At 42.5% G+C, this 13,454-nt stretch overlaps 1 protein-coding gene across 9 annotated transcripts in view; it reads right to left on the bottom strand.

The window, feature by feature from the left end:
- LOC308289109 (C-myc promoter-binding protein-like) overlaps positions 1-13,454 on the bottom strand; it is a 92,829-nt gene that overhangs the window by 40,485 nt on the left and 38,890 nt on the right. For all 9 annotated transcript variants that reach the window (XM_080730681.1, XM_080730682.1, XM_080730679.1 and 6 more), the window contains exons 6-13: positions 11,398-11,693; positions 10,893-10,959; positions 10,221-10,279; positions 9,785-9,929; positions 8,689-8,864; positions 6,470-6,570; positions 5,935-6,147; positions 341-486 (exon numbers count right to left, since the gene is read on the bottom strand). In XM_080730681.1, the coding sequence (XP_080586807.1) occupies positions 341-486; positions 5,935-6,147; positions 6,470-6,570; positions 8,689-8,864; positions 9,785-9,929; positions 10,221-10,279; positions 10,893-10,959; positions 11,398-11,693 (1,203 nt within the window). The remainder of the gene's footprint in view (positions 1-340; positions 487-5,934; positions 6,148-6,469; positions 6,571-8,688; positions 8,865-9,784; positions 9,930-10,220; positions 10,280-10,892; positions 10,960-11,397; positions 11,694-13,454) is intronic.

Consider the following 13,454-nt stretch of genomic DNA (forward strand, 5'->3'; position numbering starts at 1 on the left):
TTTAAAATAATAAACTTGACCTTTCAAGTCTGCTATTTTTCACCCTACACCAAAGCTCTTTGCCAAAAATAGCCGATCTACAAGCTCACAACGCCTCGTGCTGCGAGGCGTTGTGAGCTTGTAGATCTGCAATTTTTTGGCTAAAGTTCTCAGAATATGGACGATAGGGTTCAAGAGGTTAATATAACAAAGGTGGGGAAAAACAAGTTTCTATCACACAAAGATTTGGAGGACCCCCTGTAGTAACTCTGAGGACCCCCTGGGGGTCCCGGACCCCCTGTTGAAGACCCCTGCAGTAGAGGGTTCGCACTAGAGAGAAGAACATTCAAACCCAACTCACTTTATCCACACAGTCATCAAAGAAGGCCAGGCTGGCGTCTTTGTCACTGACGAAGGAGCATTCCTCGATGAATCGGATGAACATCTGGGTTTTGGTCATCATGGAGTAGAACTTCTGGTGGGAGCGGTCGCGACTCTTCAGGAATCCTAGTGGTAATGGGGGGATAGAGTCAAGAAAATGGGTTGCACACCTCATTCCCCCCAAACCCTTCTCCACCCTTCTCCCCTTACCAGAAGAGTTTTGTGTTCTATTGGGATCAACCCCAACCTCACCCATATTATGCATACAGCACAAAACCCCAATTTAAGGGACCCCCATTTAAACAAGCCTAAAAGCTTTCTTGTGGTCTTTATCCTTTTAGTTGACCTTGTATCAGTGAACTGTACTGTCCTGTACCTTTTCCTATGCAAACTTCTAATAAAGTATTCAATCGATCAATCAATCAAAACCAAAAGGTATATATTATTTTGGAATTGCATGGAAATTTCTATGCCATTACAAAATAATATTTGGATTTTCTATGAACTTTCTTGTACGCAATTGACTTTTCCAATATGAAATATGCTATTTAAACACAGTTCACTTTGACCGGAATATATACATACATAGATCGTTAAAAAAAGGATTGTTAAAGGAGTAGTTCACCCCCAAAATGACTTTTTTTCTATTGATTAGTCACACCATGGAGACTTGAGTTCAATACATTTTTATTTGTATTTGTCGCACTAAGACAAAAACAAAGATTATAGTAAATTTACCCCCATTGATTCTGGATGGGGACCCAAATGCATTTGTGTGAGAATCAATGGGGGTAAATTTAATTGACCCTAAATTTACCCCCATTGATTCTGACCCAAATGCATTGGGTCCCCATCCATTCCATACATTTACTATAATACATTTTTTGTCTTAGGAATGCGACAAATACAAAAAAATATTATTTAACTCAAGTCTCCATGGTGTGACTAATCAATAGAGAAAAATAAAACATTTTGGGGGTGAGCTACTCCTTTAAGCCCAACAAAGAGCAAAGACACATTCTAGTCACTTGGGACAGCAGCACAGACGAGCATGCTGGGTGTTGTTAAATAATAGTACCAAGTGTGTTCACTCAAAATCCCAAACTTAAACAAATCCTCTAATACAACAAGTTCCTCTTTTACATAAGCCCTAAGGGGAACCTTCCTGAAATGTCTAATATAATCATTGTAAAACAAAAATCCTTTAGCCAACCAACGACCCCGTGTGAAATGTTACATTTGTCTTGTTCTGGAAAACTCAGCCAACTAGGTGTTATTAGCATAATGGTTGATTACGGCGTTACAACAAGATGGTGAATGGCTTCCCTGACGCGCATTGAAAGCAGCAGCAGTGAGTAATGGGCCAAAGACAGCCAGGATGAATGGCTATTGGCTCGCTGTGCAGGCAATGTAAGCCAAGCGCCAAGTTGTGTCCCTGCCGAGCAGTGGTGTAAAGTAACTAAGTACATTTACTTAAGTACAATTTGAGGCATTTGTACTTTTACTTCTAGTCCACTACATCTCGTATCCAAATATTGTACTTTTTACTACATTAATTTGAAAACATTAGTTACTAGTTACTTTGCAGATATACAGTAAATAATTATAATAGCCTATTGTATACCCCGGCCATTTGAAAATAGCTGATCTACAAGCTCACAACGCGTCGCATTGCGACGCGTTGTTGAGCTTGTAGATCTGCTATTTTCAAACATTTTGTACTTTTACTTTTGGTACGTTAAGTAAACTTTGATGCCAATACTTTCATACTTTTACTCAAGTACATTTTGAATTCTGGACTTTTTACTTGTAACAGCGTATTTCTATATTACAGTATTGAACTTTTACTTAAGACATTTGAGTGCTTTTTCCACCACTGCTGCCGAGTAGTGCTTCGCTAGAACTGACGGAAACACCAAACCTAACACACAACAAGCACACACGAACCTAGACCACACATGCACACACACACACATGCTACAACTATTACCACCTGTGCAATGATTTGACCTTTAACAGCTGAACAGTGAGGCCACCTGACATGCCACCAGTGGCGTTATAAACTCACTGGCAGCTCCTGCTGGGGAAACGTTGTGTAACTGCCACATTGCGTGCGTTTGGAAATGAGCTTTCAGTGCATCAGTGTCCACTCTAGTTTCTAATAGCCGGCCATTTAAAAATTCAGCACACAGTGTTCCAAAAGAGTTATGTGTCTGACTCTGAACAGCCTAGAAATGGCAGATGTGGCTAAATGCAACCTTTGCATTTTGCAATGTTATTAGTCAGGGCCAGGGGATATTAATAATTACTGATCAAATGACTGATGATGATGACATCTTCAGACAGTGTAGAAAATGGTATGCTCAAGCAAACACTATTGCTCGTAAGTTCAGTCAATGTTCTACTAAAGTGAAAGTGTCATTGTTTAAGACATATTGCACACCGCTCTATACTGCTCACCTATGGTCATCTTATAAGAAATCTAGTATGCATAGGCTTGCAAGATGCATATACTGATGCTATGAGAATACTCCTTAAAAAAACCAGAGGGGGCAGTGCTAGTGAGATGTTTGTCACTGCTGGAGTGAGGACTTTTAAAGCACTATTAATGTTCAAATTCATGAAACGTCTGGATGTACAGTATCTACTAACGTCATCATTGTGGCGCTTTCAAGCCCCCTTATGAGCAGTTCACGCTATACATCCAGACTAAAGCCCGTATCATAGTCCGCGGTGGAAGGCTTTACACCGCGGTGTAGTCTTTTCGAGTCTTTTTGAGTCATGAAACTACAACGTTACATCATTCCTCGCGGTGGAGAGCTTTCCACCGTGAGTCCCGACACATCTCTCTGTTTTTACTATCAGACAGGCAGGCTCTACACCCCGTTCACTGATTGGTCGACCTGAACCGGTCTAGACGGGGTAAAGGACTTCACCGTGGGCCGTGACTATGATGGCCTGCACTTATTTTCTGACTTGAGGTGGAAAGCTTTCCACCTCAAATTTGCGGTGGATAGGTCTCCACCTTACTCTCTGATACGGGCTTAAGGGTACACTGGCTAAAATGCCTGTGTGTTTTTCCTGTGGGCTAAGTTATGTACTATTTATTTGATATTTTCTTATTGATTTCTATTGCCTTTTGTGTTTCTTTTATGTCTTGTACCCTGTGTTATAACCACGTCAGATATGCTCCATTACTTAACAAGGCTCTTAATGTTATTGTGAACGGGCTCCTCATAATATGGATATTTATTCCATTGCATTGCATTCTAGTGACTCGAGCCTTGTCTGTATCTCAATCTTTTCTATACGACCTCTCTGAAAAGTCTTACCCAAGAAGACAAGTCAGTCGTCATTAAAACCAACTAATCACCATGGATTTTCTCCGGGGATTTTTTCTTATTAGTACTGGGGTCTAAAAATAGCTAAGCTACAGTAAAAGCTATTGGGCTCAAAAGGAGCGGCACTACCGTGACACTACTGACAAATGTAGTTAAGCTATGTAGCGTCGCTACTTGTAGCTCGCTACTGCCCATCACTGGCTATATATCGTAAAAACAGTCACATTGGAAATGATGACTTTGGCTACGGCTCTCCTCCCGTGGAGCAGCGATGACATCAACCTAACACATTTCAGCTGCGATCAGCCAGCTTCCGTAGGCCGACCCTAAGAGGTGTTTAACTGCTGCAGAACTAAGCGAGCAAGCAAATCTTTCCAGGACAGAAACAGCCTTGAACCCAGATCCCTCTCATATCCTGGTATTCCTCCCCAAACTGTTTGCGTGTGTGTTTACTTGGAGTGGAGTCACTCATGTATTAAACACCATCTGGGTTTGCGAGCCCGGCTGGCCAGCTGGACTGAACGGCAGAGGGAAGGTACTCACAGACCAACAAGTCTAGTGATGGACAGAATGCTGGAATGCTTTGTGGGTTCTGGTTAAACATTTTGTAAGGTTAGGTGCTTTTTTGGGGTCATAGTCGGGGGCCTTAGGGTTTGTTCGTGCTAATCAGTCTAAAAGCACCACATTTTGCACAGATGTAGCCCAGGGCATGCTCTAATGATTTAGCTAGGGCGCCCGAGTCGGCGACCTTCGGGGTTGCCACAGTGGCCAAATCAAGTTGAGCTCCAATAGACTTTCTACACAGGAGGAAAATACCCAGAAAAGCTTTAAGTAGTATGTGAGGGGTCTAACTAGGGGTTTGTCATGATTCTGAATCCATTGCCAGCATTTGTTTTGCACAAAAAACATTCCTTGGGCTAAAAATGTCCCTACATAGACGTTTTCCCTCTGCAGCCAATTATACGGCCTTGTGGCATGGGAATCTGGGTGTTGTTGGTATGTGTGCTCTGTATGTCAAAAGAAAATATGTAAATTGTTATTGTTTTTTTTTTGTAATTGTGTTGTTGTTTTCCTTTATATTGTGTTGTGGTTTTGTTACGGGATTGTTTTTGTTTTTGTTTTATGTTTGTAAAAAAAATATGTTTGATGTTCTCTGTTAAAAAAAGAAAAGAAAACTCAATAAATATATTGTTAAAAAAAAATGTCCTCCTGTAGTACAGTGTATAGAAAGTCAATGGGAGCCCTACTTGATTTGGCCACTGTGGCAACCCCGAAGGTCGCCAACTCGGGCGCCCTGGCTAAATCATTAGAGCATGCCCTGGACTACATCTGTGCAAAATGTGGCGCTTTTAGACTGATTAGCACGAAATTACCATTCCATCTCCCTAAGGCCTCCGACTATCAGTATAAACTAGGATGTTGCACAAGAAGAAGTACCATAGGAACTCTTGTATATGGTAGTCATAGCGTACAAGTCATAGTCCAAAATGAAAAACATCTGAACCCATGCTTGGGCCTTTATGAGGCAAGAGAATAAAGTGACATTGGTTCCATATGCGATCCTAAATAGAATTAGGTGGAAGCAAACAGCAATTAACTCAGATCGCCCATTGCAACATCATGTTACTGTATACAACATGACTCAGCACAAAGCCAGAAAACAAGTTAACACAAAACAGATTAATCTCCTCCAAACAGCGGGAGGAAGTAACAATGGTGGTACATCAGTGGTTCTCAACCTTTTCAGGCTGTGACCCCCAAAATAATCATATTTTAACCTGACAAGCACTAAGAGTTGAGGCATTACATTTTGTATAAAACAGCTCTTTTGTGAAAATAGCCGATCTACATGCTCACAGCGCCTTGCAACGCGAGGCGTTGCGAGCATGTAGATCAGCTATTTTCACAATTTCAGCCTCTAATATTTAACAATTTGGCCAATGTTTAATTTGTCATTTTAGAGGTATTCAAAAGTCCTTAAATTGTCATTTTAGTAATGTGCATATACCCTCTATACACTTAAACTTTATGTTGGTTTGCTTACTGTTGAGTGAGAAAACAATGTTAAACATTAATTTAATCATCTGGGGACTCCCCAAGATAATTTGGGGACCCCTCTGGGGGTCCCGACCCACAGGTTGAGAACCACTGCTGTACAGTATGTTTCTTTGAGAGGCTCCAACGCCAAACTTATTTCGGTGGTGAATTCACAAAGACGTTTAGCCTGGTGTACCTTGTAAGTCAAAGAGCGAGCTGGCGTCCGTGGCTTTCTCGGAGGGCGCCTGGGTGATGGGTCGCAGGTAGGAACGGTAGCCCTTCAAGATGGCCGCCATGAAGCGCAGGAAGGCTTCCTGGATCTCCAGCTCCAGCGTGTGGAGGCTCTTACCGCAGCTCAGCTCTGAGGAGTCGCTCATGCTCAGGTCCAGAAGAGCATCTGGCCGGAGTCCTAAAGCAAGAGGACCATATGGACTGATTACTAGGAATATCATTATGTCTTTTCGTCAGCTCACATTGCATTACCTCATCCATTACTTGTGCACTCTTTCCAGTAGGCCACAGAAGTTTTCTGATGGAAGTCAATAGGGGTGAAACCAAGTTTTCTTCTAAATTAACAGCTGGAAATTTTGCACATTGTTCACAAAAGTCAGAGTAGACGTTAAAATGACCCCAGACATGGAAGTGAATTTACTCAGAATTTTACTGTGACCGCTTCAGTGAGCAACAGTTATAGCAACCTCCCCACACCTTGGAGCAGTCCAGTTACTTACCATCAGCCAGCTGCTGGTAGAGATTACTCAGCACATGCATGAGGTTTTTGCACGCTTTCTTTGGCAGAATCTTCCAGGTCACTGTGCGCTTATCATCATTGCTGGACAGAAATAAAACCAACATAAAAAGCAATGTGAGCACTGGAACATGCCCAGAGGCCAAGAGCAACATGATAGGGGCAGGGGGGAGTTGGGACCACCTCAGAGCTAACAACACTGTCTGACTGGCTGCCAGGCCATGAGGCCACAAAGAACCATTACTGACCCGACCCAACACAGCAGAAAACTGCCTTGTCTCTGTTTAATTCACCTGACACTATTGAAATAACTATAGTTTAACCCTGCAAGGCCCAGCAATGCGTTTTGGCAACATCTATATTTTATTAAAAAAAATGTTTTCCTGTTTTTTCACCTTAAAGGGGAAGACCACCCATTTTCAATATTGAACTATGTCATTAATATACCATAGAGGAGTTGTGTGGAAATAGAAAAAAAGTTCCCCCCCTTCTGTGTTGCCTAGAACTGGAGGATTGATTTTGGGGTTTGTATTGTAAAGTACAACATCACACCGTTGTACTTTACAATACAAACCCCAAAATCAATCTTCCAGTTCTAGGCAACACTAGAACTGGAACTCCTCTAAGTTATATTAATGACAATTAATATAATATAAAACATAATATTGAAAATGGGTGCCTTTAACTCATTGAGTGCCAGCCTATCACCACTAGAGGGCGCCCAGTGACCAGAGAATAATAGAGATATGCTGGTAATGCATGCCCAAGCCCTGGAGCCATGACTTGCCTGAACACTTTCCTTTGTGCATGTACAGGAAGAGGATGAAGTTAGCTTGAAGTTAGCTATTGGCTACCAAGCATTTTAGAAGCCTTATTTTCGTCAACTTAGCCATGATTAAACCTTGCACACCTCATGCATGGGAAAAAAACAGAGAAGAATGAGCTCTAAAAAATCCAATGCAATCCTGGATTGCATTGGAGTGGATTTGTGCAGTTTGTTCACAGCTTTCAAACAAAAAAATCCGATTGGAAATCCGTTCAGGCATTCTTGAGATAATCGCCATTATGTTTTACATGTAATGTAAACAAAAATGGCTGCCCTGTATGTTAGATGGGGTTGTATGGGGGTGGAACATGCAAAATCGCGATTGAAATCATGTTCACCAGATTTGATGGGGTCCCAAAAAAAAAAAAAAAAAAAAAATCAAAAAAAAAATTTTCAAAAAAAAAAAAAAAATCTTTTTTTTTAAAAGCCGAACTTGTTCGGGATCGGTACTCTACGATGCGCTAATAAAGCCGAACTAGTTCGGGATTGGCACTCAATGAGTTAACATAACCATTGGATCCTATTGTTTAGTATTACAATACCATTGGCCACAATATTTGCATATAAATACCCCCCACAGAGGCTGACATTCACACAACTTCAAGATCTCTGAAGTCCAGTGTCGGGACAAACAACATCTCGCTTTTTCACTGAAGCTATTCCTCACAAAAACATAAGTAAAATGCCTGTAATAATCTTTTTGGTGATCATTAGAATGTCTAGAACATGTACATATGTTTATTATTGTGAAAATATCCCCATAATTTAAATTAGAGCATGATTTATGGCTATAAAACCTTACACAAACTTTTTTTTTAACATTTTCCTCTGATTAGGACTCCTACAGCACCATCTGAAAGGTTGAAACATGTTTTTTGCAAGTAGAAATTAATTGGGGTCTTGCAGGGTTAAAAGCGTAACCTTGGTTCTTAGATATTATGAGCGAGATATCTCACATACTTATACACAATTCTATTTACTGATTCAAGCTCATAATCAACAGAGACCAGAATAAGAACCATTTCTTTCCCCATCTCTAAGAAAATGCCTTGGTCTTGGTGTCTAAACTTCTAAATGAGCTAGCAGTTTATGATGTCATCCCAATAACAGGGGAGAGAAAGGAAATCCACAGAGGAAATAGAGTTGAGGGAGATTTTCTTTGGGAAGCAATACACTTCCAATGCCACACACAGTGAACAGAAGAGCACTGTATGATTTATTTATACTTTATCCAATACCCATTATAACAACTCAATAATGCAGGGTGGAGCGGAGAGATTAACTTCTGCATAAATGGCATCGTCATTTTTTGAGAATGAGCATTTCGAGTACTAACAACTGGCCTAACTAATCTCATTAACTGTGGCGGTGCTCACTGGAAGATGGTGTTGGTGTCCAGGTCCACACAGCTGACATCTGGTGGGGGGTCGTAGAGGTCAAAATAGCGCGAGTCCAAACCCACGATGAAAGGACAGGGGGCGCTGAGCACGTCTGCCAGCGCCAGGGGGCACAGGGGGATGTACGGGCACGGCCAGTGGAAGGGGAAGATCATCTGAAGACGAGAGAGAGAAGAGGAACTGGAATCACAACTCTGTTACACAGAGGTCTGTAGTGCAGTGGTTCTCAAACTTAGAAATTTGAAGGTCTAGCCTCAACTTTGACAGTGTACAAATGGAACCAAATGGACCCGTCCATTTGATTCTATTTGTACACTGTCAAAGTTCCAGAATTGTCAGGGTCAATTTAGACCCCCATAAAGGAACCTAGAGAGTCCCTGAAATCAACTTTGAGAACCACTGCCGTAGTGCAAGGTTTGTTTTTACTGATTATTATGTAATCACTATTAATTAGCCAATATCTTGTCATGCTCTAAACTGTGAGGCCAGCATACCCACCATCATTAACCTGTAAATCCCTATAATGTAATATTTACACATATATTATAATTTGTCCAACAGGCTACACTGGAACCTGGTACCTGCTACCTACTGTATCCTACCTTTCATCAACATGCATTTGTCAGTTATACTTCCTTAACGTTAAAGGGACACTAATCATACTTTTGATATGCATTTCAGTTAGCTGTTGATGATCATAATCTCTACGGTACTGAAACAACTCTTGACAGAGAAAATTGTGTTTAAACCTTTCTCTGTGTTCCTACCAAGCCTCCAGAACGGCTTGTAAATATTGAAGCAGCCTCATAGAGGCTTGGTAAACAAACATGGCAGCCATTTGAAGAAAACACTATAGCCATTATCCTTTGAATGCCTGGACGGATTTCCAAGTGGATCTTTTTGTTTGAAAGCTGTGAATGGCGTGCACACGTGTGGTGCATCATCCGTGCATTATCCGTGCATGACCAGTGCACATCGTGCACATTAAAAGGTAAAATTCTGTCAATTTGCAGCAAGCAAGTTAAGTAAAACATTTTTACAACACGGCCCCTAACACTCAGCTTGAGTTACTTACAGACACCAGAGCCTCAGTGACACTGGTCAGCACGGCCGGCCGTAAGGAATGGACCAGGATCTTGTGCTCCGTTACAGCAAACACCAGTAAGGTGACCGCGTTCTCTGGACCCAGGTTCTGGAGCAGCGTGGAGAAGCGACCACCACTGCAACAAAGAACACACAAACAAAACAAAACTCATACTCCATACAATTCACATGTTGGTTGCCGTTATAGAATGCTGAGGAAGTGAAAAGGTAACCTATATTTTAAAGACATACAGTACATGCATGTTTAACAAGTTACAATATCAATGCTATTTGAAAATAAATATTTTGGACACAGGAAACTTTCTCCAATTCATTTTGGATACATTTGGCAAAAATATATTTTCTCATTACAGGAGTGTCTAAAACTCATATACTGTATGTGTGTGTATGGGGAAATGGAGTCTTACCTCAGTGGTAAAGGAGAAGACACTGGCTGGCTCAACATTAAACTGTCGTGAGGGGAGAGCTGGGAAAGTTCAAAAGTTGACAGGTTCAAAACCCTGGGCAAAGAAAATTGTCCACTGCAATAAACCCGTAACTTTTTTGATGAGAGCTCCAATTAGCCAGTAGCTATGCCCCTCCCAAAAAGCTGTCGTCCAATGCTAGCTTAGAGTAACTTCCTGCTTGCCAATGATTGCCTTGGCAACAGCCTTGGCAAGCTGCCGGTTGCTAAGCTAGCATTGGACAAAAGCTTTTTCGGGAGGGGCATAGCTACTGGCTAATTATGCAGTGTCATTATAATCAATCATTCCAACCTGCACCTTATGCAGAGAAATTACAGTGCCCAGAGGGCACAAATACTGTAGACGCTTTATTTCCAACAGGCACACATTGCATACAATGTTCTGCTTCAGTATAATTTCATCTTGTCAGTGCAAAATGCACCAAACAGCAACACAGAACTATTAACGTGGCATGTGCAAAATTAGTTGCAAGTTGTTTGTATGTACTGTACAGGATGAACATAAAATAAATGCACCAAGGACATACAGTACATACAGAAGAATGTGTAAAGAAAATCTAAGTTGCAATTATAATTTTTGTCAGAATGAAATGCATAATTAGCCACCTAAACTTACCTGAACCAGGATGCGGGGCCTCTGTGATGAAGGGAAGGGAACTTTGTGCATAAAATGAGAGATGTGTCTGAAAGTAAGCAGAATTAGGAGCACATGAAGATAAAAAATAGCCGTGGGTGGGCGCTGTGAGCGGCGGCATCATCTATCAATGCACAGTAGCCTAAGTTAGGAGAGGCAGTAAAGCGTGCATAGCATGGAACAAAGTAAATGCTAGCAAGAGATGTCTAATGTAACTCTAATCAACCTGACACAGCTCTAGTCTGCTAAAAACCGACAAGCTACGGAGTAGGTAGCTTGTCAGTTTTTATCATCTAGTCTAGTGTTTCCATGACGTCACGGATACCAATCCGACTCACAGCCTACGTATATATGTTACAGTACATGCAATCTGTACTCTCTCCTCCATCTCTTTCTTGCCATCCTTTCCTACGCTGTCCAACGGGGGGAAAAAACAAAGCCTTTAAATTAAATTAAAATAATCAAAATAAAAGACAGAGATGCTCACTTCTCAATGGGCAGGGCATGTGGGCCAGAGATGGAGTAGCGATAGAGGAATGTGAGGAACTTGCGGAAGGCGTCAAAGAAGGGCCAGTGAGAGAGCAGGCAGATGCACTTAATGGTGTGGACGGTGCGCATGTCGGATGCTGCGGTGGCACTGCTGGTGGCAGCCGAAGCTGTGGCGTTGTTGTGCAAAGCCTGCTTCCGGGGCTCTGGAGCCAGCAGGCCCAGCTGAGAGCGCTGCTTGTCAGTGAGGCACTCCTTAGGGTAGGGCTCATAGAACTGAATGGCAGCACCGTACACCTGCAACAAAGGACACGTGGCACACGGAAAAACTGAACATTCGGCCGGTTTGGACTTGACAATTGAAAAAGCCAATGGGACAAGATGAAATGGAATAGACAAGACTATTGATTCACTGAAATAAGCAAGTGGTTCTTAACCTTTTCAGGCCGCGACCCCCAAAATAATCATATTTTAACTGGGGACGCCCCCACCCTGAAGAGCACTAAGAGTTGAGGAATTACATTTTGTATAACACAGTTCTATTGTGAAAATAGCAGATCTACATGCTCACAACGCTTCGCGTTGCGAGGCGTTGTGACCATGTAGATCGGCTATTTTCACAATTTCTGTCTCTATTATTTGACAATTTGGCCAATGTTTAATTTGTCATTTTAGAGGTATTAAAAAGTCCTTAAATTGTCACTTTACTTTAGAAATGTGCATACTGTATACCCTCTATACACTTAAAACTTTATGCTATGAGAGAGAAAACAATATTACACCTTAAGTTAATCATCTGGGGAGCCCCCAAAATCATTTAGGGACCCCTCTGAGGGTCCCGACCCACAGGTTGAGAACCACTGAAATAAGCCACGCGTGAAGAAGTTGTTCAACAGACGGAACCCACAATGAGCACAGCATGAGAATGATAAAACATTTCTGTTCGTTTCTGTTTGACCTTGATCGGTCATGAACGCTGCACACACACAGTTGCCAGCCAGCTATAGTCAAACAAACAGGGGTTTAGCTATGGTAGCTGCCAGTAAGCAGTAGGACAGCCAGATCTCCTCTTCTTCCTGGAAACACAGGACTATTCCATAACAAAGTGTTTCCCAACTTGGGGGGCATTAAAGATCCGGGGTGGGAGACGGGGGGGGGGGGGGGGGGGGGGGTTGTGGTAGTAATATCTTTTAAAGGGACTACACCATGAATTTACATTTTTCAAATTTGTATGTTTTTTTTTTTTTGGTGTCCCACCAGCACGTTCTATCCTCACAAAGTCCTATTTCTGACCATTGTGTCTTTCTCAGTTTATGAGCAATGTTTATGTAAGCAGGTCTCAGAACAGGCTGTCTGATTTTAGCACCGATTGTGACATCACAATCGGGACCCACCACTGCTACTGTTGTGCTGAGTGGGGGTTGGGGAGGGGTGGGCAGGCCTGAGAAGGAGGCAGGAGGAGCTGGGAGAGGGTTGGGGAGGGGTGGACAGGCCTGCTGAGCAGGAGGTGGGGAGGAGTGTGGGGCCAAAACTGGCTCAATAGCGCAGCCCTCCCACTCAGGACAAGTGCATCTGAAAATGCTCTGAAAGCCAGGCAGAAATGACAAGGGCTCTGTATTCAGGAATGGTAATTTAAATGCATGGTGTAGAACCTTTAAATATGTTACAGAAACAACCAGTAAGACTCCCTAATCGGGAGATAAGCGACCGTTGGTCGCTTATCTCCATAAATAGAGCAAAAATGTGTTTTTCCAAAATCTTCCTGATCCATGTTGTTGACATGAGTGTAGACATACTGTGTAGTGATTTTCGTGATTTTAGGGCAAAATCTGAATCGGCCTCATGGTGGCGCTAGAGGGCCATGTGAGAAATGAGGGGTGGGGTCTCCTCGCCGCCAAGGCGGACGAATAGGTACCGGCCCCGGCTCTCCCGGTCGCTCCTAGCCCGAGTTACGGCATTTTATGTGAGCTGCAGTGGCAGGGGGTCCTCCACTGGGGGCGCCACCACTTTTGCATCCGTTCTGGAGCACCAGGAGTGGGTGGTCCCCGGGAATGGCCC

The sequence above is a fragment of the Nannobrachium achirus genome, assembly GCF_963921795.1.
Source record: "Nannobrachium achirus genome assembly, chromosome: 7".
In the NCBI taxonomy this organism is placed as follows: Eukaryota; Metazoa; Chordata; class Actinopteri; order Myctophiformes; family Myctophidae; genus Nannobrachium; species Nannobrachium achirus.